At 41.5% G+C, this 27,069-nt stretch overlaps 1 protein-coding gene across 9 annotated transcripts in view; it reads right to left on the bottom strand.

Moving 5' to 3' along the window:
* The window catches only part of ap3d1 (adaptor related protein complex 3 subunit delta 1), a 27,432-nt gene extending 753 nt beyond the window's left edge, over positions 1 to 26,679 (bottom strand). Inside the window, exons 1-34 of one of the 9 annotated variants that reach the window (XM_039810413.1) lie at positions 26,349 to 26,679; positions 22,988 to 23,083; positions 21,778 to 21,858; positions 21,360 to 21,440; positions 21,125 to 21,232; positions 20,799 to 20,928; positions 20,090 to 20,229; positions 19,290 to 19,363; positions 19,134 to 19,183; positions 18,917 to 18,966; positions 18,458 to 18,530; positions 15,743 to 15,888; positions 14,682 to 14,830; positions 14,338 to 14,568; positions 13,627 to 13,858; positions 13,299 to 13,444; positions 12,939 to 13,080; positions 12,536 to 12,607; positions 10,925 to 11,000; positions 10,492 to 10,706; positions 9,979 to 10,052; positions 9,599 to 9,622; positions 7,931 to 8,099; positions 7,523 to 7,669; positions 7,025 to 7,078; positions 5,270 to 5,383; positions 4,853 to 5,008; positions 4,452 to 4,499; positions 3,767 to 3,787; positions 3,242 to 3,431; positions 2,918 to 3,006; positions 1,847 to 1,932; positions 346 to 467; positions 22 to 101 (exon numbers count right to left, since the gene is read on the bottom strand). In XM_039810413.1, coding sequence (XP_039666347.1) covers positions 22 to 101; positions 346 to 467; positions 1,847 to 1,932; positions 2,918 to 3,006; positions 3,242 to 3,431; positions 3,767 to 3,787; positions 4,452 to 4,499; positions 4,853 to 5,008; positions 5,270 to 5,383; positions 7,025 to 7,078; positions 7,523 to 7,669; positions 7,931 to 8,099; positions 9,599 to 9,622; positions 9,979 to 10,052; positions 10,492 to 10,706; positions 10,925 to 11,000; positions 12,536 to 12,607; positions 12,939 to 13,080; positions 13,299 to 13,444; positions 13,627 to 13,858; positions 14,338 to 14,568; positions 14,682 to 14,830; positions 15,743 to 15,888; positions 18,458 to 18,530; positions 18,917 to 18,966; positions 19,134 to 19,183; positions 19,290 to 19,363; positions 20,090 to 20,229; positions 20,799 to 20,928; positions 21,125 to 21,232; positions 21,360 to 21,440; positions 21,778 to 21,858; positions 22,988 to 23,083; positions 26,349 to 26,444 — 3,762 coding nt within the window. In that variant the 5' untranslated portion in view covers positions 26,445 to 26,679. The remainder of the gene's footprint in view (positions 1 to 21; positions 102 to 345; positions 468 to 1,846; positions 1,933 to 2,917; positions 3,007 to 3,241; positions 3,432 to 3,766; positions 3,788 to 4,451; positions 4,500 to 4,852; positions 5,009 to 5,269; positions 5,384 to 7,024; positions 7,079 to 7,522; positions 7,670 to 7,930; positions 8,100 to 9,598; positions 9,623 to 9,978; positions 10,053 to 10,491; positions 10,707 to 10,924; positions 11,001 to 12,535; positions 12,608 to 12,938; positions 13,081 to 13,298; positions 13,445 to 13,626; positions 13,859 to 14,337; positions 14,569 to 14,681; positions 14,831 to 15,742; positions 15,889 to 18,457; positions 18,531 to 18,916; positions 18,967 to 19,133; positions 19,184 to 19,289; positions 19,364 to 20,089; positions 20,230 to 20,798; positions 20,929 to 21,124; positions 21,233 to 21,359; positions 21,441 to 21,777; positions 21,859 to 22,987; positions 23,084 to 26,348) is intronic. The other 8 variants (XM_039810415.1, XM_039810417.1, XM_039810419.1 and 5 more) reach the window with 8 other exon arrangements.
* Positions 26,680 to 27,069: the final 390 nt, after the last annotated feature.

The following is a 27,069-nucleotide window of genomic DNA, read 5'->3' as shown; positions in this document are numbered from 1 at the left end:
GAGTTTCATTGGTTCACTCACAGTTTTGACCAGCAGACAGACATGGTGATCCTGGATAGACCTGCTGTACATTGAGGCACAGGAGTCGATCCTCTCCACAACTAATCCAACCCAACAAAAAGAACACAAGTGTCGGAAACAAACAAACAATCAGAACAACTGCATCCAATTATACGATCCGATTACCTTTCTTGTAAACGACATGGTCAAACCAAACAATTCCTGACAAACACTGTACTGTTGAATTCTGTACGTGGAACACCATACTCATCTGGCACCTTGAGGTTTTAGGGCAAAAGTCTGTCTCTTGAGACAAATATTATATGGCCTGGGGTGTTTACGTACCAGAGAAATGGTGGCGGAAGCAGATCCTGGCCAGTAGGTGGTGGAAGGGCATGACGACTCCCTCCAGTTTGACAGAGCTGCACTTCAGGTCGCCCGACTCAAGCAGCTTTGCAAACGCATCACTGGCCAAACAAAACAAACTCAGATTTTTAATTTCTCCTTAAAAGGTCCCATGACATGCTGCTTTTTGGATGCTTTTATATAGACCTTAGTGGATCCCTAATACTGTATCTGAAGTCTCTTTCCCAAAATTCAGCCTTGGTGCAGAATTATAGCCACTAGAGCCAGTCCCACAATGAGCTTTCCTTAGTATGTGCCATTTCTGTCTGTAGCTATTGAGGAGGAGAGGGGGTGGGGGGTGTGGCCTTGACCAGCTTGCAGCCTCAGTTGTAGCTCTATTTCCACATGGGCAGGCCAAATTCTCTGGGAAGCTGTGGGTGGCAGGCAAAGCAGAGAAAGGGGAGGTAACCTTTCCCCTTATGACATCATAAAGGGAAGATTCCAGATCGGCCCATCTGAGCTTTCATTTTCTCAAAGGCAGAGCAGGATACCCAGGGCTCAGTTTACACCTATCGCCATTTCTAGCCACTGGGGGACCATAGGCAGGCTCATAAAGTGAAATTTTCATGCCGTGGGACCTTTAACGAAAGCATGACAAAGAGCTAAGACAACTCAGAAACTTAATCCTAACCCACCAAATTTGTATTACATTCGCTGTGGATGTGAATCATGCCCAGGCGATAAACTGGAAGGTTTTTAGTGACCCACTGACTTTTCGTTTAGTGCTACACTTAATCATACATTTCAAATATTACACAGAAAATCCAAATAAAAACTGTGCAGGTTGACATGAAATGTACTGAACCTATGTATTACTGCTGCCCAGAGGATGACACATTTACATTTTGGACACTTTTTCTAGTTCTAGTTTTCTTAGGCAAAACTGTCAATACTTCCACTGCTTTACCTTTATTTTAAAGTGCTCATATTATGCTTTTTGGCTTTTTCCTTTTCCTTTATTGTGTTATATATCTTTTTTTTTTTTTGCACGTTATAGGTTTACAAAGTGAAAAAGCCCAAAGTCCACCCCAAAGGGACTTACCATCTCCAACAGAAAACAATGTTCACAAACTGCTCCAAACAGCTCTATTGTAGTCCAGCCTTTACTTCAGAGACGAACGTGTGTCACTTTGTAACACACGTTATAATGCTCGCCTAGCTGCTAGCGTGACACTCCCTGATACTCTGCTTCTGACTGGGTAGCTCAACACACAGGGTGAAAACAGGAGCTGCAGCAATGTGCAGTACAACAAAAATATGGTGTTTTTGGAAAATTAAACCATGTAAACCTATTCTGATATAACCTCTAAATACAATTATGAACCTGAAAATGTGCATAATATGAGCACTTTAATGATTTAAATTTAAAAAATTGTCAGTATGTAGGTTTTCTACCTTTATAATGTGGGCTGTAACGTGGTGTGAAACGTAAAACACCAACCTGTAGCAGGGAGTAGTGATTAGGTAGGAGGTGCAGGTAAAGTGCAGTTTGAAGTCCAGTTTCTCATGAGTGGAGGAGTCCTCATTCTGTGGAAACACAACAACAAATAAAAGATAATCAATAACAAACAAACAAACGTTTGGCATGCAGACCTGTAGAGGGATCTGGGTGAAGGGTTAGGCCCCGTTTACACGAATAAGCTCGCGGGTGAAAACGGCAAAATATTTTATCAGATGCGCCTTTCGTTAAGACGGCGACGGCGTTTTTGGGGCTTAAAAATGCAAAAAAAGTGAAACCACACTCCAGTGTGGAAATCTTAAAAACGCTCCACCGTTTAAAGGGTAAAAACGCACTGCGCGAATATGTGTGTGTGTGGCGCGTGTGTGTGTGCATTGTTTGGAGCAATAACTCACCCTCCTCGTCTGTCCAGACAAAATTGTCAGCTTTTGTTGTTCGCTTCGCCATGTTTTGGTTTCGTGCTACTAGGGAGAGAAGTAGAAGGAAGGTTGTACGCGAGCGCGCGGACTTGGTGGTGTTGTGTGGCAGTGCCACCTAGCTGCCAGGTGTGCATATTACATCAAATTTCACACACTTGCATCACCATATGCACGCAGATTTCCCCCCCCAAAACGCTCGTCTAAACACGGAATAAAAAGTGAGAACGCGACGCCACTTTTGCGTTTTCTCTTCAGATCGTTTGCGTCTAAACCTAGCCTAAGTTATCAAAATGAAACCTGGAGCAGGTTTGGATTCCTTGTCTCGCTGAAGTACACAGCTTCTGAACTACTACGCCACCCTGCTGCCCTCAACATGGTTTTTACACAAGTGGAATAAACAAAATGGGAATTACTTTAACAAAATGTCACAATATTCAACAATGCTGATTTATGTTGGACATGTTGGGGATGGCAGCAGCAAAATACATAATGCTGAAAAAGTGGGGAATATCAGAGCATTTAAGAAGTAAACCTGAACAATTTAACAACACTATGGAAGCGTTGACTGGTTTCAAATACAGTATGAAAGTCAGTGTCTGAGTGCGTGTGTGTGTGTTTGTGTTTTTCTTCACACCTTTACTATGAAGGTGAGGGTTCCCTTCAGTTTCTGTGGCATTATGATGCTCTGCATGGTGAAGACAAATCGCGCCTCATTGGACACCCCTGAAGCACAAAAGAAAAGCTCACGGCTAAGTAATCAGACTTAACAAAACTCGTGAGGTTTGAAATAGATTAAGGGTAATTACAATGGAGGTACACACCACTTTAGAACACTACAGTAGAGTGAACACAATGACCTCACCCATAGCACAAAAACTGTATCTTGTATATGTGTACCGTTTAGGGAAATCCAACTCTTCTATTAAAAAAGGCATGCATTTTGCAGATAATCACTGACCAGGTGGAAGTTGGAAGGGGACGGTGAGGCCGTCATGTGGACCCGACCCCTCTGGCCTCTGCAGTTTGGAGTTGAGAGAGTCCAGGACGTTGAACTCCATAGATTTGAGGAAGCTGTCACACTTGTTCTCAAATATAACAGACACCACCACCTGACTGCCATCCTGCAGGTTCCCCTGGATGTCGTTAACCTTAGCGGGTGACAAATTTGAATACAAAATTAATTTTTATTAATAAAATAAATATGCCTTGCCATCTTGTAATTCAATGAGCGAGGATTATTCAGATAAGACATAAAGTAAACACAGCAAATCGGATCATAAACCCAACACCGAAGCACACACCGCTGTTTCCAAGAAACCGGTCTGAGCCCAAGGACAAAAATCACAAGGACAGAATGATTCCTGGAAACACTAACGTAGTCTGCCTCGGGGGCCAGGCCGTGAAGAGCAACAAGAACAGAGAGAAACACATCTAGAAAAGAGATTTAATAATATTCTGTCACTGACAGAACTTTAACCAGTACCTGATCAGCATCCTCCATCATCTTTAAAGAGAGGGAGAGAAAAGAAGAGGATCTGCATACGTCGTTTTTTTGTTTTTTTTTACTGCTACTGTTGTTTTAGATAACTTTCACACCAATATCGACAGCCTAAACATGAACATTAGCATGATCATTTCTATTTTAGTCTACGCAGAGGAAGGTTACAATTTCCACAATGTTAAGGGAAAATGCAGGCTCCACAACCTGGATATTATTATTAGTAATAACATTTTACTTAAATATTATATACAGTGACACAGCAACATGACAACGGAGTCAATTAAGGCCAAAGATCACATGAGGTCAATCAGATGGTCAAACATGTTGCTCCTCAAGTGTGTGTTGTAATCTGTCAAGCGAACCATTGTCTAGTGCAAATCTTTTCATCATCCCTCTATATTATAAAGTGAATGAAAGAATGCAAACATGATTAAGTCCGGTAGATAAATAATGTCTAACATGATCTGATAATGCTTTGTCATTTATGGCAGGAATAGCTCTGTCGGGGGGGGGGGGTGGCATATGGCATTAGACATCACAAATTAAATTAGTGAATTAAATGTTATTACAGCCCAGATGAGGCCAAAAATAGTGGATTTAGAAAACAGAATTGTCTGAGCCCAGTAGTAAAAGTCCCTTTCTTCAGCAGCATCTCGCCATCACTCACCATCTTGATGTAGGAGTTCTCCGCCAGCAGGCAGTAATTGGACATGGGCTGAAAGGAGAGAAGAGCTCAGGTGAGATCAGGCATTCTCTGACACTGTATGCCAACTAGGCAACAGGAACTGGTTCACACACAGTGTGTGTGTGTGTGTGTGTGTGTGTGTGTGTGTGTGTGTGTGTGTGTGTGTGTGTGTGTGTGTGTGTGTGTGTGTGTGTGTGTGGCAGTCAGGGGGTTTAAACAGAGGAGCTAAGAGGCACAGATCAGAATGATAAATTATACTGCTCAAATGCAGCATTAAGTTGTTAGTGAAGTCAGTCCCTTGTGACTGGTCTTCTTCCCTCAAAGCATAAAATAAAAACATGCTATAGTCAAAGTGTGCTGAATGTTTTCAGGCTGACACTGACCGGCAGAGGCTCTTCCTCCTCCACAGTGCCATTCTGCACCGACTCCTCTCCACCTCCGTCGCTGTGGTGATGATGGTGATGATGCTTCTTCTTCTTTTTCTTCTCCTTCTCTTCCTTCTCCTTTTTCGGCTTCTTCTTCTTGTGTTTGGAGGACTTCTTATCATCGAAAACCCACAAGGCAGATGGAGAGATAGTATTAGAAATTCTAGAGGTTGAATTGGTAATGAAACATGGTTACTGGTAGAAGTATTCCTCCCGAGACCTCATCAAAACTGGCAGGTCTGTGGCACATCATTTACACAAACGTGTGGATGCAGCCAGTGTGCTGCATCCTGTCAGGTCACTGTGAACTGGAATCTCTAGCACAGCAGACAAACTTTCTACTTTGCAATTATCGCGTCATCAGCAGTGACTCACAGTCTCCTCCGTCTCGGTGTCTTTGGGCTCATCAGGCTCGGAGTCTGGCACCGTGCCAGAGGCCACCTCAGGCGTGGGGGTTGCTTCTGCTGCTGCTACTACTGTTGCTGCTTCCTGTTCGCACACACCACCACAAAAATACACAAAGGCATGAGCAGTGAGAAACCATAGCGTGTTACACATGCAGCAGTGTTTGTCACTTCTGCGTTGACAGAGGTTAAGGGAAGTTAGGGAGTTCAATCATTCATTAAAAAAAGTCATTCGTGATGGAGCTGCAACTTACGAGCTCTGTGATACCACAAACATAAACCTGATGTGTTAAACCAAGTGCATCACATGCAAGAATACTAACCAGCCAAATGAGCTGAACCACAAATGTGCCTGCATAAGAAACCCCCAAGTAGAATTTGTCTGTAGGCATCTGTATTGATTTGGATTGTTGATGCAACTGTACTAACCAGCCACACAGGCTGCAGCGAACAGATTAAAGCGCCTGATTTACAAGATCCTTGTGACAGCCTACATATATATCCTATTGGAAGCTCCTTATGGGTCAAAATCTGATCTCTTCTGCTACTGTGACAACCAATACGAAAAGTCGTCCACAAAAACATGTCAAGGCATGTCTTTAAAAGGGTAGCGTTTCTAGGTCAGAAGTGCACATGCTCTAAAACAGAATTCCTCAAAACCAAAGTTAGAATGCCTGACGGATCTGGTTTTCACATACCAAATTTCTACAGATTGAGAAGGTATGGAAGGTACAAAACAAAGTCTGTGCTAACATCTTGTTTTAATGTCACAAGCTATCGGGTATGGTTAAAGCAAAAGTGTGAAATTTTGGGAAATACGCTTATTAACTTTATTGCTGAGAGTTAGATGAGAAAAATCGATACCACGCTTATATCTGTCGGTTCATTATTGAGGTGGAGCTAGCAGTCTGTGACATTAGCTTAGCATAAAGACTGAAAAGAAGGGGGCAATGGCTAGCATGGTTCTATCCGAAGATAAGTGTTTTTTCTGCAACATTTAATGGCATTGACGTTTTTCATGAAAAATATTCAAAAGTTAAATAATGCCGTTATTTTAATGTTGTGAATCATTAGGTAAGAAGTTAAAGATGCCCTTTGAGGTTTTCTTATAACAAAAGTAGTGTGTGAAACCTTGAGGCCCAACAAACATGTTGAATGTATTTCCTTCCTCATAAAAACATCTGCAAAGCAGATTTTTTTAATATCTTTAATCCTGAATTGTTCACATCAACGTTTACTAGCCAGCGGCCTACAGGAACAAAATTAAATGACTCCAGGCCACATTCCAGGGAACCTCTGCACAGCGGTCACCACCACAACATCAACAAAAACAACATCTATTATGAACTCAAGACCGACACAACACCCAGTGAGCAAAACAAATGCTGAGGGAGAGAGAACCACTGGCATTGTGAGACAAATGCACACATACTGTGTACACAGACACGCTGTACATACAGACATGCTGGAAAACAGAGGACAGCTGTAGAATGAGAGAGGAAAGTGTTATGTGACCTGCGAAAGACAGGAAGTCGTGTCAAAAAGGTGAGATGCTGAAGATGTGAAAAAACAACTGATCCAAATTAAGAGGCAATAGAGGGAGAACACATGGCAAAAACATGAGGTAGATCAATAAAACATGGAGTTATGAAAGAAGAAATTATAAACTGGAGAGATGAGGGGAGGAGTGAGAGAGATAGAGAGAAAAAGAGGGGGGCGACTCAACCTGGGTGTTAGAGGGCACTGGAGCGTTTGAGAGCCAGAAATCCAGATCCGAAACCTAGAAGAGGGAGGGAGGGAGAGGAGTGCGAGGAGGTGAGAGGGGTGAGGGCCAAACAGGTACTGTATCTATCTACTATTCATGAAAATGGATACAGGGATTACACACTGTTCTATTTCATGAATAAATCAAGTATTTGGCAAGAGCCTGCGCAGTCAGCTACGTGGAAACTGATACTTGATCACTAAAGCTGATTGAAGCACAGGCTGGGAGGAAGCAATGGAAGGGTTGAGTCAATGAAAATGATCAAAGAATATCTGTATGCATGTAACCTTTTAGCAGAAACTGTAGACTCTATATTTAGTGATATGTTTAAACCATTTTTCATCAGGAATTACTTTACACCAGAGTATTTAAATCAGGATTCTGGGTCAAATCGTATCTTGGATATAAACTGTTGCTAAGTAGGAAACGGGCTCGCTCCACCCTTTTGTAATGACGCACCTCAGCAGTGGTAGAGGTGGGCAGTGCAGCCACCTCACTGGTTTCTTCTGATTGGACCACAGGCTCGTCTGCCTGACCTCCGAGAAGGTCCTCCCCCTTTTCTTCATGTTTGTGTTTCTTCTTCTTCTTCTTGTCTTCTTTGCTCTTCTGCAAAAAAGAAAAAGAAAACAGGAGAATAAATTCAGCTCTGTGTCACAACAAGGTTAAGAACCACAACCTCTGACTCATCACGTCATGATGGTTGACAGCTTCTTGTTGCCCCGCCCCCCTCCTCCCCTCGCTCAAACTGCTCCATAAATCAGATTTACTGGTTTTAAGAAGCAGTTTCAGCTTCTAGACTTCTAGAATAAGGAGAGTGTGGTTTGCAGGAGATTCGGGGGAATAATCCTGTAGACATGTTACCCTCACCTTCCTGTCCCTGTCTTTATCCTTCTTCTTCTCTCTCTTTTCTTTGCTGCTCTTCTTCTTGGGCTCCTGTGAAGCGGCGCTCTCTGCTTCTCCATCTTGAGCTGGGCTTTTGAGAACCTCTGCTGCACGGTGGGACCTGACTGGCAGCTTCTCGCTGTCGGCAAGTGGCCTGGACAAATGAAAATGCACAGACACACATTTTGACCTCGTTTAGAGGAGGACTTATGAGGCGATTATTGTCCACCTGGAGTTAGTGCAATCATCTGAAAAATATTATAACTTCATGTATTAGTTTTTATTAAGTATTCTGTTATCTGTTAGAAAAGGTGATCAAGGGTTGTAGGGTGCAGCAATCCACTGTATTCAGGCACATATTCTGCACTGTGGAGCAGCCAGGTCTCATTCAAAGCGTTGAGTTAAGCCATTCCTCTGGCAGAGCTAGAAGCACTAGAACTTCCCAGACAGCAAGAAACTACACCAATAAATTCCTCCATATTGAACTGATAAGAGCTATCAAAGTTTATTTCCCCAAGCCGGACCCTTTAAAGCAATAACCAAATGCACTGCAGCCCCCTGCTGGCTATTCTCTATAAAAAAGGCACAATGCTCTGTCATCAGCCCTGAGTAATAATTCTTGTGCTTTTTTATTTGTCTTTTTATTTTCAGTTTAGCTTTACTTAGTCTGCAGGATGCATTTATTATTTTTGTTTTAACTTAACTAGTTTTATTTCTTTTTTTTATTATATAGGAGGAAAATGTTCAATAACAGAAATCCATGGCAGAGATATTCTAAAGACAGTTTCCTCCAGGTGTTTACAATTACTCCTGCACAATCTCTACTCTTCTTAACTTCTTAGTCATAAAAATGAGTTTAACCTCATACTAATACAAAAATGGGACAAGATAAACTGTAAATCATAGCATTGGTCTCAGGGCACATGTGCTTGTTATTTCACACCAAGGGCAGGCAAGGAGAAGTATCCAATTGAAAAACAGCTGGTGAGAATTTGGAGGCATGGCAAGTCTGCCGAACTGAGGAGAATCTGGGAAACGGGAGCAAAATAAATTATACTATCATACCCCTGGGATTAGTTTCCTTAAAGCATATTGATGCTGATGGTCTTCTCTAAAACAAAAACAAAAAAAATAACCAAAATGCTTTTAGGAGGCTATTCCAGAAGGAAAGCTGGTGAAAGATGAAGTCCTGAGAACATCAGCAGCAGCCAGCTACAAATTATCTTGTTTAATTTTGTTTACTATGAAACAATGCAACTCTTATCAAAGAGATACTGTATATTCTTGAGAGAATTCTTCTTCTTTGAAGGCCAGAGCAATCATAGAACAGTTTGGAAATAGAGTGATATGCTGCCGATATTGTCAAGCTAATTTTTTATTTTTTTTAAAAAAGGAAGCAGGGTACGAGAAAAGGGATACTGGATATTATACTAGATAGGACAAAGCCTACAGTGAATGATAGATATTGAAAAAACTAGGAAAGAAGAGCAAAAAGAGGGAGCAGGTACTGCAAACTCTGAATGCGGAATAAAAACGGACAGCTATGTTAGTGAGAGGAGCAAGACAGCCATTTTAAAAGATAGAAAAAGACAGAGAGGCAATCCATGTACAGACGGAGCCCAGGTCCTGTGGCTGGGGTGCTACAGTACTCACCTGCGCCCAGCCATCTCCATCAAGCTGCCCACACAAAGAGGCAGTAATGGGTGTATGTAGGCATAGAAAAGAGGAAGCAGAAAGCAGAACGCAATGAGAAGGAGTGAGAGGAGGGAAAGGGTAGAGTCACATCGGCTGTGACACTACAGCTGGGAAGGTCAGGAAATAATCACGCTGAGAAAATATCCAGATGAAAAAAAGTCAAGATTCATACATTCAAGATTCAACTGAACAATGAAACGGTGTTCCTCAGCTCTACATTTGGACTGAAAATCAATTTTTTTTTGTTTTTTTTAACATTTATGTCAAAAGTTAAATTTACATAAGTGTCTATAAGTGTATATGTAGAGTACATATACATCTAAATGCTGTGGACTCACTTGTCCAGGTCGATGTCCAGGGCTTTATGAGGGTCATTGGGATCTTTGTCATCATCATCACTGGGTAAGGCATTCTGAAGTAATGAGAGGGCGTAAAATCAATAAAACAGAGTTAATAACTTTGTAAATAAATCTATATCAACAACACACAAAATGTGATCTGCTGACATATTGACTCCAGTCTCAGTTGTCTCCGAGATGAAAACCCAAAAAACCAAGCAAACGACTGTGGTATTGGATTCTGACTGAGATACATTCATACAGTTTCTGTATGTAACTGTGCTTTGGTCAATAATAAAATCAGAGTAATGTGTAAACAGCATTACAATATAATCAGACAGGAAAACTGATATCTTTCGTTTGTCTCAGTAAATTCCAGTCTTATGTAGAGCAGAAATTACTGATACCGTCTAACGCACAGGATTACATTGAAATCAAATGTATTTTATTACTATGAGTCATGATGCCTGTCAATTCAAAACTCATTGTGATGTTTACACAGCTTCAGGGTACCTCTGGCATCTCCTCGGTAACAATGTCGACCATGTGTGCAGGCGTGATGTCCTCCTCACTCTCTGGGCCTGAATCATGTCTCTTCCCTCGGCCGCTGCGCTTTTCTTTCCTCTTCTTCTTCTCCTTCTTCTTCTTCTCTGCTCTGTCTTTCTGCCGACGCTCCTCCTCCAGTTTCACGTACTGGTCAGACATAGGCAGACCTGTGGGACCGAAGACTGCAACATGTATTATGTCATATTTTAATAACATCAGCAGAGAATGCAAAAACATAAGAGAAGTAAGACAAATAGCATTATTTTGAACCTGAACCATGACTGTATTTTAATTATATATTACGATGGCAGTAAAGTAAACCAATTTGATTTTTATATAATTTTGAGAGTTGTGATTTTGAAAGAAGTGTTTGCGGTAGCATTAAAACAGTTTGTGCTACCTGGGACTTTAAGAGGCACACTGAGGTCAATCTGCACGACAGGGATGTGCTCCACTCCAGGGGCCTCCTGGTACACCTACACAGAGGAGACATTGATTTAATACATAGCCTCAATTAGCCAGACCTATGTCCAGAGCGCTGTGTCAGAGCTGGAGAAAGGTCTGGAAGCACCCATTACAATTCTGCTATGGAGAAATAAAAGCTCTGGCTTGTTTGCATTTCTAAAAACCAATCACAATCGTCTTGGGCGGCAACGGTGCACATGGAAAATAGATAGCGGAGGGAGTGGAAGGAGAGGAGAATGCCGGCCAAAATAGCTGGCAGATGGCAGGCTTATACGCACAGTCTACATCCGGTAAGTCAGACTAAAGCTGGGCAATGGAAAATGAAATATCACGATAGTTTTGACCAAATACATTGACTATTGGTGCTTTCACAAAATATTAACACAATGAGAGTTTGATAAATAATCACCAATAGTGTGGATACAACGACAATTCTTTTGCGTTTTTAAACAACCAAAACTAGGGGGGAAAAAAAGCAACATTTTCAGAAAAAAAGCTACATATGTATTGCCTACATTGCTTACAATATCATCTCTCAAAAAACTAAAACATATTAAGTGCATTTAAGTGCCATATTACATTGTTTAAAAAAAAAAAGTTTTCAAATGATATCAACCTCAAACTAAGGCATACATTAAACATACATAAACACTACATTAAGTTGTGCAACTTAACTTTCAGAACTACAAGTTTCAACCTGAGACTGATCTGTATATACAGTAGGCCTATATGTAAATATTAGTTATACTCAACCTATTTTCATTTGTATATTTGATTATGTCACACAGCTCTGTTACGCTTATGCTATTAGATCGTTTGATCAGCAGTTACTCCTTGCAGAGAGAGAGAGAGAGAGAGAGAGAGAGAGAGAGAGAGAGAGAGAGACAACAATCTGCTGTTTTTCCGAAGGGATAGTCAACGCGTCAGCTCTTTAGATCAGATCGTGGTCACCACTACGTATTGTCTTTGATTTTGGTAGTTGTTGTGTTTGGTGTAGTTTCATCGCTTCGTGGAATGGAGGATTAAGTTAGACTCCATGTTTTCTGTTGAGATGCTAAAGCACTGACGTCGTGCTATTATCGTGGTAAGCTAGTTCCATTTTGCAGTAGACACACTGTACAGAGTTTTAGTTTTAATTACGTTTGAACTGATTCCAAACTTTGGACACTTTCTGTCGTTTTCTCCAGCCTGTCTCTTCTCTTAGCCCCTCACTACTTACGCTCTGGCATGTGTCGCCAGCAGCAGACTGAGCCGCGTCTGGTGTGCGACAGTAATAATGCTCCGTGCGGAAACACCGTCCGTCAGCGATACAATGGTGGTAACACTGATTTAACGAAGCTTCGAGGCAAGTCATTTTGCATTGGCGATTTTTTTGTAATCGAATTATTCGAGGAATCGTTTCAGCCCTACATGACTTGTTAGTGTATACATTTTATACTCAAGTCCAACCCATGTATTCAATATATATGGTAATTATTACTTACGACAACAGACTGGATTCAACAGACATGTAAAAAGCTGAGTGATGATGACTAGGTAAGCACACCTTCTGAGAGGATGGGGAGGACTTGATGTAGAACGGGTTGTTGGCTTGCTCCTGCTTTCTGGCTTCTCTCCTCTGGTAGAGGGTGAAGAAAAAACAGTTGCATGAATGAATCAATGAAGGCCCAGTCCCCCCCAGGTTAGCATGAGAGAGGGGAACCACATGGGAAGTTAGATTCACAGTAGAGCTCAGAAAAAGTCAAGTTGTTTTGAAGATAAGGACAGCATGATCATGTGGAGATTAAGAAACACCTTTCTGTCTAATGTTTGCGTCATAAATAAATGTCTTGACTATTTCCAGTTGTTGTGAAATGTATATACATATATGCGCTACTGTACATCTATACTATTCATAAAACAATGGTGCTTGTACAGTTTAACAATGCTACAATGATACACCAGCTCACCTTCGCCAGTTCCTTCTCGTCCACCTCGGTGTGACGGGGGCGGGAGTGTTTGGGCTCCTCCTTGGCAAAAATAGCCCTGGGCTGCTCATCCTCAGACTCGCTCTCAGATGGAGGCTCGTTGATCCAGGCATCCAAGTCCAGACTGAACAAATAAACTCTGTTACACTTCACTGGTCCAGCTTCACAGAGACATACAAGCTTTAGCTAATCTTGCTGGTGGATCACAATGGTATGAACTAGAGCTATGGATTTTACACCACAAAATTAGAAATACAGTCTTGTCAAACTATGTAATATTGTGGTTTTAAGGACTTTTTCCAACATGCGTGTGTGTGTTCCTTATGTATTGACCCAACTCACCCTTCAGGAACAGGCACTTTCTTCTGTGCCTTGGGGGCAACAGGGTTGAGTTCTCCAGCAAACAGAGCGATGACTTCCTCCGCTATTTCTACGTCCTTCTGTTGCAGTTTCTGGATGTACTTGACCAGCTGCAGGATACAAGACGCCTGAGGACATGACAGAAGGTGAGGCAGACAGGCAGATTAGCAGTCAATTATCAGATTTGCACGTAGTAAATAACCTTGTGTGGTACAGTGTATGATGCCAAAGGTCAAAAAGTAAGAATCTGTGTTATGGTTTGGGCAAAAGAAAACCAGTTCTGACTGTACTATATGCATATCGCTCTTACCCTCTCCTGGACCTCCAGGTTGGCACTCTGAACAAACAGTGGAAGCCTGTCTATCATCAGCTGGCTGGTTTCCTGCGCTGCTGTGCTGTCCGTGTTCCCCTCCTGGCTCTTCAGCACGGTGGCAAACAGCTTGGCTGCGTTCTGCACATACACTGCCTGGATGTGGCCCGGTAGGGTGGCCACCTTAGGCCGCAGCATAGCCTCTAGCGTCTGCGTCGGGTTGTCCAAGTGTCTACGGAGAGGAGGTGGATTAAGAGAAAGGCCTGATTGAAAACTACATTGAATTACAATACTTATGTAATTTCCGGGATGGCACTGAGGTTATTTCAGAGTCCAATTTAAAGACACAGATTAGCATTGCAGTGATGAAAACGAAAGAGTGTGTCAAGTATCTATCAGTTAAGGGCTAGCTTGTACGGATGATAAAAGAGGAAGGAAACACAGAGGTGGGAAGCACAGTATCTGAACCAAGCTGTCAAGTAATCTCCCTATGGATTCATTGTTACAGGATACTTGGGTCTTGGGATACCTTATTATCATTATAATACAGTCATGACATTGTCATGCATGGTTGTTGTTTCACTTCAAGTTTACCTTCTCTATTGGGTTCAACTGTCAATAACTGTGTGCTGAAGAGTGGTTTCACCCCTATACCAGTGTGTGTGTGTGTGTGTGTGTAAGTGTGCATTCCAATGAGAGAAATCAACATACTCTGAGAATTCACCGCAGATCCAGGCGGCGGCATACAACACTTCACAGATGCCCTTTCGCTGCACGTTGCCGGTCAACAGGTGGGCGTTGTCCAGCAGAGTGGCCATCTGGGCAACAGCAAAGACCCGGATGGCTTTGACCCGAATAGCCACATCCAGCATCTGAGAGGCAATGAGGTGGCCATGCCGTGTGCCCTCTAATCGGGTCAGCTCCACCAGGATACTGATGTACCTGTCAAGCAGATATTAAGAGCTGCGGTTAATGTCATAAGAGAGGAAAATGAAACAAAAGTTAACAAAATATGGAGTGAAATATAAAGACAATGCTGGTGTGGAGTAACTGACCATTCAAAGTTGGTAATGTACTGGTAGTTGCTCTGGCTGCAGATGTCGATGATCTTAGTGAGCAGTTCATCTCTGTAGGTGGTTCCTTCTGCTTTGTCCACATGCAGCATCAGCTTCTTTACAATCTCCATCAAGTTCTTCTTGGATACCTGGGAGAGCAGACACCAGTTCAACAACGACCTAATTTAAACGCATGAATGTAAAGCTTTAAAAGATCATTTGGTCTACTCAGGCAGAGAGAGACAGAATATCCTCAAAACAGCTTTAAAACTAAGAGAGCACAATTGACTATGCAATTTTTGTACTGTGAATAAATCACAGAATATTTCCATATGCCATAATTAGGGGTGTCACGATTTGACTTTCGATTTTAAGGTTGATTTAATTTTCAATTTAACATTTTTTTTTTCTCTCAACAGGGACAGCAATGCCACAATAAGAGCAATGAGATGGTAGAATACTACTTTGCAACGACAGTTTAAATTTCTCAAAATGAACAAAGTGCAATTGAATGCACAATTAGGTTAACAAAGTGACATGGTTGAACCATGGAGTCCCATAGGAGCCCACATGCTTTACCTTCGTAGTGGCCATGGTGTGTGGAAAAGTCAAGCTGCAGGCTACCGGTAAGCTAACGTTCCCCTATGTCTTTAGCATAGGTCTTTTTTTTCTTTGGGTGAGAGTAAGGCTTTAGGGTTATGGTTAAAAAATAAAAATAAATAAAAAATAAATAAATACTGGGGGAAATCGCAGATCCATTTTCGATGGATTTTTCATTTAAAATAAAATCTTGACACCCCTAGACATAATATAATATCACACAACCACTGGTATGGAGTTTACACAACCTGCAGAAGTTTCTACACCATGAACTATTTTGGCCAACAATAGTGCCATTCCCTGACAACCTATACCAATCAAGGACCATACAACAGTGCAATTGCCAGGTGAACTCTGCATTAACTTATGGCAAAAGTGAAACAGAGATTATCTGGCACTACAAATCTGATTAAGTAAAAACTTAAACTGAGAATGAACTGAAAAATGTCTTTGCTTCATACCATGCCATAGAGCAGGTCCAGAGCTCTCAGGCGAATGGACTCATCCTTGTCATCCAGACACTGGAGGATGAGGTCCTTATGAGACTGCACTGACTTGGGGTGGGTCTTCAGGATCTTTGACATGGCTAGCAGGCCCAGGTACTTCACTATAAAAACAAACATGGCCTTAACGTATTTCAAAACAGACATGCTTTCACCCTTAGCTCTCACCCCAGCAACTAAAAGGTATATATACACTTCTATCAGCTGACATTATTCTCTACATTAACAACAAAGTATGCTTTCATAATACTTTCTTATTCAAGTTCCTATCATTTATAAACCTGACTATAGAAAAAGATCCAGTTTCCAGAGGACAGAGAATTCATTTGAAACTGGACAACTTGTTTAAAATGTTATTACACTTACTACTACTTACTGCACTTCCCTACATCTAGTCACTCTATAAGGCCTAGCTAGCTGCATCTAGAAAATATTTATACATAAATATAATATGAACAAATTACTGTTGCGTTATCTTCCATGGAATAATCTATAAAAAAAAACATGGAAATGACACAAACAAAATATCACAAAAGGAAAGAAACACAAAACATACAATGGAAAGGACACACACACACACACACACACGTTTTGTTTTGCTTTTTCCTCTTTTGAATTCTTGCTGCTCTTCCTACTCATCAAACAGATTGTTAAAGATTTAGAAATCTGCTGAATCATGGCCTTTTTTTTCAATCACCTAATTTGGCAGAGACAAATCCCTCTCAAGTTCTTGGATCAATAAGTGTGTGCGTAATGACCTTGTGGGTAAGGTGAGGCTGGTTACTGCAGTGAATACATTGCAGAAATGACTGGGGGCATGACCTCGGCTCTATTTTTGTTATTTTACCTACTGATTCTACCAGCAAAGCATCTTCACAATCCAGGGAAGGTCTGGTCTTTCACCTCCTTCACTTTAGGAAAGTGTTATACCTAAAGCATGACTATAAAAAAGGTATGGTAAAAGAATAAACAAAACCTAAAACCACAGGTTCACAGTCTGCTCTATAAACATCAGGGGTCTAAGGCCTGTACTACGAAGCAAGATCAACATGTCCTGGATTTCTTTCAGTTATCCGGCTTCACCTAACCTAACAACCGCGGTCCCGCATAACCTGTACTACGACGCTGGTTATCAACTAGTTCAGTCAACTCAGGGTTTTTTCCAGCATTACATAAAGAGGCGGCGTTTGCACAAATGACCAAACATACTACGCAGAGCATATTTTAAACAAGAAAAAAACAAAAACTATAATTCTACATAAATATGAAGACCACAGACACGGTTTTACAGGCATAACACGATACAGTCGCTACTTCCTAAAACAGGAAGGAAAGCTGGCAAAAAAAACAAAAATAAATAGCCGACGCTGTAGATGTTTAAATCACAACGCTTATTAATATCACTTCCTCATCAGTCAGGACCAAGATCTGACCATAATTACACTTGTGCTTTCCATAAACTGTCGTTGCTTTAGCCTTTTATTTCAGTTGCAACCCTGGCAGTGGGAAGCGACCGTGAGAGCAAATAAAAAATATAAAAACATAATTCAAACCGATGTGCGCACTGGTGACACATGGCTCAAGAAGCCGATATGCAATTCCCTCCCATTAAAATATATATATTTCATACAAATACCAATCAGGGAATGTTAACAGGGTTGTCGATCTCTAAATGTTTTAACTTTTATGAGCCTCTCTCTCTCTCTCTCTCTCTCTCTCTCTCTCTCTCTCTCTCTCTCTCTCTCTCTCTCTCTCTCTCTCTCTCTCTCTCTCTCTCTCTCTCTCTCTCTCTCTCTCTCTCTCTCTCTCTCTCTCTCTCTCTCTCTCTCTCTCTCTCTCTCTCTCTCTCTCTCTCTCTCTCATCTTCTTTAAGAACGGTGACGCCGTTATCAATCGAGTATTGATTGGTCAGTAGGCGGTGCTTTTACACCGGTTGATCTCTGATCTCCAACTTAACCTGCTCCCGACCACGTTAGGTGTTCAGCATGAGTTACCATGGCGATTGAACCCGATAACAACTGATCCACCTTCGTAGTACAGAAAATCCTGGGTTGAGCCTTAAGTTAGCTCGTTAACGCCAAATCCTGCTTCGTAGTACAGGCCTCTAGTCTACTCCATGCACAAAACTATCTATGTATGGGTGTCCAGATAACTCGAATGGCTGGATGCAGTATTCTCATCTCCAACTGGGAGGGAGGAAGGGAGGGAGGGAGGGAGGAGGGAGGGAGTGATATATGTATGTATGTATGTATGTATGTATATGTATATATGTATATATATATATATATATATATATATATATATATATATATATATATATATATATATATATATATATCTCTATCTATCTATCTATCTATCTATCTATCTATCTATCTATCTATCTATCTATCTCCAAGCCCTATGTTTGAGAATGGCTAACTGGAAACTTTCATCCCTTTCAAATTAAAGCAACAAACCAGGAAAACCCTGCTGTAGGCTGTTCACTTTCTGTGTCAATCATGGGATTTGTGTGTTAAAGTGGTAGTGCCTTAAGTGAAATGGTATTTTAATTGAGAGAGGGAATGTAATAATGTTCGAGTTATCCAGAGTCAGGGGGTCTACGTTGTTGTCGTCTAAGAGGGTGGACTGTTCCATAGTCAGAAACACGCAGACAATGAGAAAATGACACACTGCAGGCATTGACAGAGGGCTCACAGTTCTGGTCCGAGTCTTCTATCAGGATTCGCAGTTTCTGCACACAGAGCTGAAAGAGAGAAAGAGAGCAAGAGAAAAGGGGGGGAGAAAGGGAGAGCCATTAAAATCTCTCCACACCCAACTCTTCACATGTCAAAAAACATAAATGAGACAAACAAGAGAAGGGGAAATGGGGCTTATATTCAATGGTGAAAACAATTATTTGATCATGCATAACTGACAGTCACAACTGAAAACAAGAGGAAAAAAAACAACAGCTTTGATGAGTCCTGCTAGCCTGTTTTAAGCTTAATAGTTGCCAATATGTTTGAACAGACAGACTTGCGAACAGAAAAATTGAGAAAGCATGCATTGTGGATCAACTGGGGTGGAAAGGGTTATGACCAAATTAACCACAAGAAAGCCCAGATGGAGGAGTGGACCTCAGAGGCTTACCTGGATACTAGCACTGTGGTTAGGCATCCCAGAGGACAAGGAAATCAACACTGCAATGTAGAAAAAAAAAAAAAATAAAACAATTAGAGCGGAATATGAACTTAACATAAAAAAAGGTTTCAAGATGTGGATTTAACTTCTTTTTTTATGACTGAAATAAAGAGCAAAAGCACACACTAAACTGAATGAGACCACTACAGTGCACACATTGACTGACCTGCAATCACAGTGTTGACACATTCATACAGCAGAGACATGGCAGAGGTACTGTGAGAGAGGAGGACATGGTAAGAAAAGAGAGAGCAGATTATTATTGATATACGCGTCAGATCACAGCTTTTGAAAAGCTTATTATTAAGGGATCTAATCTCACCTGTGGATTAAGTTTGTCAGAGGTTCGATCAGCTTCTTCCCCAACCGTGGCTCCAGTGGTGTGAGTGCACCGAACTGTAAAACAAATACAAAGAGTGCCATGACACAGCAGAATTAAAACTATCTTTTCATAAACATTGATGGATTCAAGGAGTTATAATGTGAAAATGTGCTGTCATTTACTTGTATTTGACATGTAACAACTACAAGAGAAGGGATGTGAACTTGTTACTTTAAAGAAAGTGGTGGTTCGGTTTACAGAAATACAACTTGCTAAGCAATGCAACCCGTCATGTGTCTTCACTGCGTTTTGGTCAATTGAGGCTAACGCTGGTGGAGAAACTAGTATCACTTCCTCTTCTATGATGGATTTATCCCTTTATGATTGGTACAATACTGTGGTGGTGCACAGTAAATGTTATATTCCTGTTTATCCATGGTAATAAGTAGAGATAGAAATAGATAGAGAAGAACATAGAGACTGAATGCCATGAATCTTTCTTTTATTATCTAAATTTGACATTCAGTCATAACTGCTAAAGAACATAAATAAACTACTTTAAGGTCGATTTTTTTTTCCAGGGCTAAATTACATTGTATTGGATCTGTGCATAGACTTGCATACTCGCAAATACCAATACCCAGCATTTTAGGCAGCGTCGGAGGCATTTTTGATCCTGGTATCGGTATCAGAACAACCCTAGTAATAAGAGCATGGCAGCAATATAAGACCACATGGGATATTTCTACAGCAATCCATAACCTCTTCAAAGCCAAATTCCCTATATCCTGTTGACGTACCAGCTTGATGATCTTAATGAGAACCCAGTTATTAGTAGAGGAGGTCATGAGTTTGAAGAAGAGTGGGGCCAGAGACAGGTAGTTCTTGGGATTTCTCCGAGCCAGCTCACAGATAACATTTACTGCTGCGGACTGAACACCTAAAGAGGAACAAAGATGATCAGAACATTAAAAGTAATCTGAATAAAAGTCCATAAACGTAATTCATTAAACATACTAAAATAAAATAAAAATGGGATTTGTGTGTTAATTGGTCTTTAGAGTGAATTAAGTATGGCTAAGAAACAATGATGTACAATAATACAGCATAATAACACAGGCAAAGAAAAACATGTTAATGTATAAAAGCTATGACAAGTGACAAAGTAAATGTAAAAATATGTGTCTTTTTTTATGAAACGTGTGCAGAAATTTCTTAGAGAACAGTGAATACTTTCTCGCTGATGTGCAGTAAATAAGTGTGACACCACTGGCATGTTCCTGCTCCCATGCCATAAAGACAGATAAATGTCCTGCGAGATGTTTTTGTCTTTGCAACAGAAATAGTCTTCTGAGTTGTTGAATATTGCCAGACAGCCCTGGCAGTGGCAGTATAACAAATGAGCCTTCCTTAATCTCACATTCTTAGATGCTGAATAATGTATAGGGTTCAGGTGACAAAGCACAAGCTTCCTGCGTAACAGACTGAATGCAGCGTCTTTCCTGATACCTGGGTCTGGGTCCTCCAGTTTCTCCTTGAGCCTGGGGAAAGCAGGTCGCAGGGACTCTGGGTATTTCAGAAACACCTTGTACATGATCAACACCGCTTTCTTTCTGATGTAGGGTTTAGTGTGGGACATCTAGGGTGGGAGGAAAAAAAAACACAGTTGTGTTCAAGCTGGAAAATGAAAAAAACTCCTCTTCTTGACCGCAAAGTTCTGAGGTAAATAAAGCCACGGCAGGAGTTAACGGCAGGAATTTACTGTAGCCAGAAACAAATATTAAAGAGCAAAAATCCTTGTAGGTAAACCTCTTGACATACTCCCCATGACTCACCAGTGTCATGATGTCGTTAGCCAGGTCCCGTGCCAAGTCAGGGGTCACAAAACAAGAGAGGCCAGTGAGGGCAACACCTGTGTCATACTGGTTGGGACTGCTGAGATCCTGGGAAAGAAAAACAAGAAAAGAAAATGACTAAAGGAATAGTCGGCAAGACAGAAACATGTTGGCTGAGGGATTAATAACCGTCAAGAGATATTCACAGAGCACACAGAAGAAGAACATCTCTGACCTTTCGGATCTGATTGGTTGTCAGCATGATGACATCAGTGCTCTCGTGAAAGCACTGCGAGGCCGCCAGGTAGCCAATCCTCTGGGGGAAGAAAAACCAAGCAGAAAGAATGACATACTGTGCTGCATTTTAACTGTAACTACACACTTTATACATTTCAGTACAATGCTATTATTACAAACAATTACCAACCAATTTTTTGGGTGAGTTTCTATGTGGATAAATGTAGCATTAAACTTAAATGCTACAGAAAAGGACAGAGTTTGTTAGTGTGACTGTATTTCAACAATAATGCCCTGACAGATCTACACTTGGGCATACACCACAGTCTCAACATCATGACCTTTAATCCAGAAAGTGACCTGGTTAACTGTTCTGCATGTCCAAGATGTGCAGAACGATTATATTCCAATCGTACCTTGTATGTGAACTTGGAGGAGCTCATGACTTCAACGATGTTGAAAGCGGCCCAGCTGACATCATAGCCCAGCATCTGAAGCTGTAACACAGAAAAGAAAAGAGACAACGAGGGAGGTGGGTGAATAAAAAGAGGAGCGGGGCTCCAAGCTGTCCCCGGGGTGCACAGAGAGGCTAAATGATTGGAGCTAAAAGCTAAAAAGAAAGAGTGCTTTTATTTTAACAGAAATTATACACTGTTCTCAATATGTGCCGGCTGCTAGCTATTAGGCTGTGCAGTGACTAATCTTCATTTACAAAACAAAACATTTGTACATGTAGTTGTACTGGTTTTATAAAAATGTATGGAGTGGTTTCTTACTGGTCACTTCTATTTGGCCCCTGATGAAGCCTTAAGCCGAAACAATGGGCTGAAACAATGGGCTTTTGATTCTACAAGATGCTATTTGAATAAAAATAAATAATATACAGTACAAAGAACAAAGTCTGTGTGCGGCTCCCTACAGTTATCACAAGCAAAAACAGAATTTGACATTGTGTGCATTGTCAACGCAACATGCTGCACTTGCAGTATGAAAACAGTTTGAGCATATTGGAAGGTACCAAAATCAATAGCCGCTTTCCGACTGGAGGGATTTTTGCAGTTCCTAGAACCCTTTTTTCTCCTGTTCCGACTGGACCAATTTGGGGATTATTAAATTCCTCTGGCCACAGTTCCTGTAACTCTTTCAGCTCCTACTTCAGGGCAGGGTCTTTTCCCTTTTCCACATAGTGGTGGTTAGATGGCTGTGATTATATTAACAAAAGGTCAGTTCCTATGGCCACTTGGCCATAGTGAATGCAAATGGAAAAAACTGTTTTGGGGGAGAGTAGTTAGTAGAACTGTTTAGAAGTGGACTGTTCCTAAAACTATGTTCCTGTAACTACTTGGTCGTCATATTACAAACCACATGCTTATTAAGATTTGATTCTAATAAGAACTTATCTGTTTTGTTTGGTTAGTTTTCTTCTTCCTTAATCCTGGGTGGAATATTAAATTGATTACCCTGTTAGTGCTATAAAAATAAAGAGACTCTGGCCAAAGAAACACAAATGGGCTTACACTAAGAGCCAAACAATGATGGTGTCTGTCATTACTGTATGTGTATCAGTGCCTATGTATCAAGGCAGAAAGAGTCAGTGATTCTGTGGAGGGTGTTGAGAGATCTTACGTAGGTGAGCTTGCACACAGCATTGGCTTTGACAGCGATGTTGTCCTGCTTGAGCTCCTGTTTGATCTCATCGATGCATGTGGAGATGTACTTGGCCTGAGGACAGACAAAGGAAGAGGACAAACAGAAAGCAGATGAGATTAGATGGAGCGATATCCGGAGTGGGAGGCTGCTACAAAGCACCGGGCACAAGGTGAAAAATCCTGTTTGCTGTTGCTATCCAAGACACCAGCCAGCAGAGGTGGAGCTGATTGTTTTGCAAGTCCCAAGTCAAATCAAGTCAGGCAAGTTTAAAAATGTATCCTAGACTTTATAAAGTCACAATGTTGGCTGGCTTCATCTCTTAATATTTTTTTTTATTTCGACTTATGATTGAGAACTGATCTGCTGGCCACAGAGCAGCTCCACTGGAGCGGTTGGAGTTAAGGGCCTTGCTCAAGGGCACCTCAGTGGGGGTGGTGATGAGGGAGGGACAAGTGCTGCTCTTTCACTTTCCCCACCCAGATTTATCAGTCTGGGGATTGAACCGGCAACCTCCGATTACAAGCTCGCTTCTTTAACCTCTAGGCCACAACTCCCCTATACTGCTCTGGCATTTCTTTGACTCTGGGCTTTAAGTCATAACGTCAAACTCAAGTCACATCACGAGCCATTGGTGTTGGATACAGTTAGGCCAAATCTAAAGTCATCAAATTCATGACTTGTGTGCTCCACAGTTGTGCTAGCCAGTTTCTGACTACTGTATAGGGCTGAACGATTTTCCTGCCAGATACTGCGATTATGATTACATTTTGCGATTTTTGTTTTAGCTACATACTGAACCTTCTATGATCATGTTAATAAAAGTAATAAAAAAATAAAAGGAAAGATCCACTGAAAAAAGGACATTTCTATAAAACAATCTGTGATACATAAATCCAATGTTACACCAAACATTTAACTACATATTTCATATTCGATTAATTCATGATTAGCTAATCGCAATCTTTTAAATTGTGATTTCGATTAGAAAACAATTAAATTGTTCAGCCCTACTAATGTGATACATAATTTTTGAGGCCCTGTTCCAAGTCACAGTTGAAATATGGCATGTGGCTTTGGCTTGTAGACCAAGATAATTTCCTTCCTCAATGGCCAATACTGACACAAAGTAAATGGTACCACTTGTCTATGACGCCTTAATGAATGAGGCCAATCCTATGAATGATAAAAAGCCGAATTTATGACCCCTGTTATAATACACTAGATTTTCTGAAATAGAGAGAGACAAATTGGTACATGTCATTCAACAGTGGAGGGCAAGCTCAGTTAGACCTCTAGATAGAGCAATCTCAAACATTGTTGAGGAGCAACCTTGCAAACACCCATACACATGTAGCTGTGTAGAGTCTAGTGTGTGCTGGTCATGTGTGCTGGTCATGAGACAGCACAGTCACAGGAGGAGGCGGGGGGACTGAGCTCTGCTGTTGCTCCTGGAGTAACTGTGGCTACCAGGGCTGTAGGGCAGGCAGGGAGGGATTCCACACAAGATCACCAGACACACACGGTGCTTCTGCATCACACTCATCTTCGATGACCGATTCAGAACTCATTGAAATAACTTAAATAGTTGTCAAAGGGCCAACAAGGAAATACTATTTCAGCCAACAATGCAGACTGAGCTAGAGATCAACTGAAAGGCATATACCTTCCAAGCAAAACATGAGTGCAAATGTGCACTCATGAGTTTTTTGTTTGTTTTTTTTTTTAAAACAAACGTCAATTACAAATACGCTTAAAATTCTTAGCAGCAATTTCACAGAATTACACTTAGGACATCCTCACACCTTTTTACAATAGGCTTGCTGTTCCAAAGGCGTGGGAGGGAGAGTGAATGAATGAACTGTACGAGGAGTCAGCACACACATGAAAAACAAACTGTGGGCTGGCCAGGAAAAAGTCAACATACACTCAGGCTTGCACGCACTCACAGCGTATTAATATTTCAGCAAACTGTCCACTGTTGACTGGGCAACCACCACCTTATCTAGGCTGCCCAGGTTGGGTTACAATGGGTGAACATCTCAGCCCATACACTGAATCAAGAGATCAAGCATTGATAGCCTCAAACAACATAGCTGATCTAAGTGCTTGATTACCAAAAACATTAAGACACAAATATAGATGACATAATATCCAAGCAAAATGTGTATATAGCTGGTTAGATTTGGTGGTTTAGCCCATGCTTGTAAATAGTTTTTCGGGTGAGATAGTAAGCAGGTCAAATCTGCCACGTTGAAAAAGTAATAAAATCCAAAAGCTGCCCTCAGGTTAGACACACTACCTCTACATTTCACACCTGACCTACAGCTTGAGACAGGTGTACACAGCACCACCACAGCTCTGTGCAAGAATAACCCAAGGATCCCGCCTTATACCCACCCCCTCCAACTACCTGACATAGCATTTTTACAGCAGGAACAAGGTTAGACACAGCCAACACAGAGCGTATAAGAGCAGGCTGATGTGAGAGATGGAAACGTGGCTGCCCCAAACATTGCCCTCTAACGGGCCATCCCACCCAACTCCATCTCCTGGTGATACGATGAGCCTGTCATCACCACAGAGCTGTGACAGGGATGACATCACCATCAACCACTGATGGGGTATTTAAAACGAGCTGCTGGCTGACCCATTTCAAAGGATTTTACGAGTTTATATAATATGCAATTATAAAAGCAACATCCAGAATGGTCCCATCTTAAGGAGATAGAGAGGCTATGCCTCTTTCACACTCTGTCCTTTGCCCATGTAAAGCATCGCATCAGCCATTCAACTCAAATAAGTGACACATAGCTATATCTGGCAGATTGAAGACCTCTGGATACTCCCAAAATGAATCAGTCACTAAAAGCCGATCATTGATCTAGCTAGTTAGCGGTAGTTGCCTAATGGTACTGTCTGGTACCGTTATGCCGAAGAGTAATCTCCCCTTGTGATAATCTATCGAGCTGCTTCCTCTAACTGTCAGTTAGCTAGCGTTAGGTTTGCTAGCTGTCAGTAACAACTCTTCATTAAGCCTCCTTGCTTAAAACCTGACATGTAACGTTACTACAAAGTTACCACCAACATGCATTCCCTAACGTGTCATTTCGCAAAAGTTAAATTGGCATTAGCCGCTGAAAAGGACTGTTTTGAGTGACTGTTGGCTAACGTTAGCTGGTCAGCCTACCTAGCGTTAATTTACCTAGCGTTAGCTAACGTTAGCTGGTCAGCGATAACGGTAATGACAATGTGTGTTAGCTAGCTAAGTCAAACACATTAATGAATGGGAGGTTAAAAAATGTTCCAGGTGACAGTGTTTGCTCGTTGGTGGTTTTACCTCATCTTCCTTGTGGTTCCTAATGCCACGTACTAAATCCTGGAGATTTTTATCGAACATCCGATCGATGCTCCCTTTGACAATCTTCAAAGCCATGTCTGCCTGTGACTTGTACCGCTTCTGTGCTGCGGGGCCAAGCGCCTTCCAGAGGTCTAGTGGGTGCTGACCGACCCTCTAGACTGTCTCTCATCCACCCGGGTACCGTATGTGCAGGGTCCGTTGCTGTTTGCCAAGCCCGGGTAGATGAAGCTAAGGCCAGACGGGGCGTCCTGTGCTGTGCAGAGACGCTGGCAATGGCTCAGTGTAGGAAATGGCTGACAAAATGGCGTCTTAAGTCAGCTGACTTGAGTATTATGCGAGACTCCCATATGGAATCAGTGGATTTAAAGGTCTAGTCCCCCCGTTCAGAATAGCAAACTGTTTTATGACACAGCATAATTGAAAAAGCTTGAAGGCTTGTGCTATAATTCCTCATAATATTGGCAACTTTTGTGAATGAGCCCCACGACATGTCAACCAGTCATTAACAAGCCTACAGTCAGTGGAGTATGTAAGGGCAGTGGGCTATGTTGCATAAAAAGAATGTGGACTATCATTTTAGTAGCAGGAACCAACAAATAACCAACCATATGCTGATGCAGTTGTTGTTAAAACGCTCTTTAACACAAGCAAAGCAAATTCATTAAAAAGGTTTTACATGCCAAGAAATGAGATAGAAACA

Source organism: Perca fluviatilis, chromosome 9 (assembly GCF_010015445.1).
Source record: "Perca fluviatilis chromosome 9, GENO_Pfluv_1.0, whole genome shotgun sequence".
Taxonomy (NCBI): Eukaryota; Metazoa; Chordata; class Actinopteri; order Perciformes; family Percidae; genus Perca; species Perca fluviatilis.
This window is presented reverse-complemented; position numbering and strand designations above follow the sequence as displayed.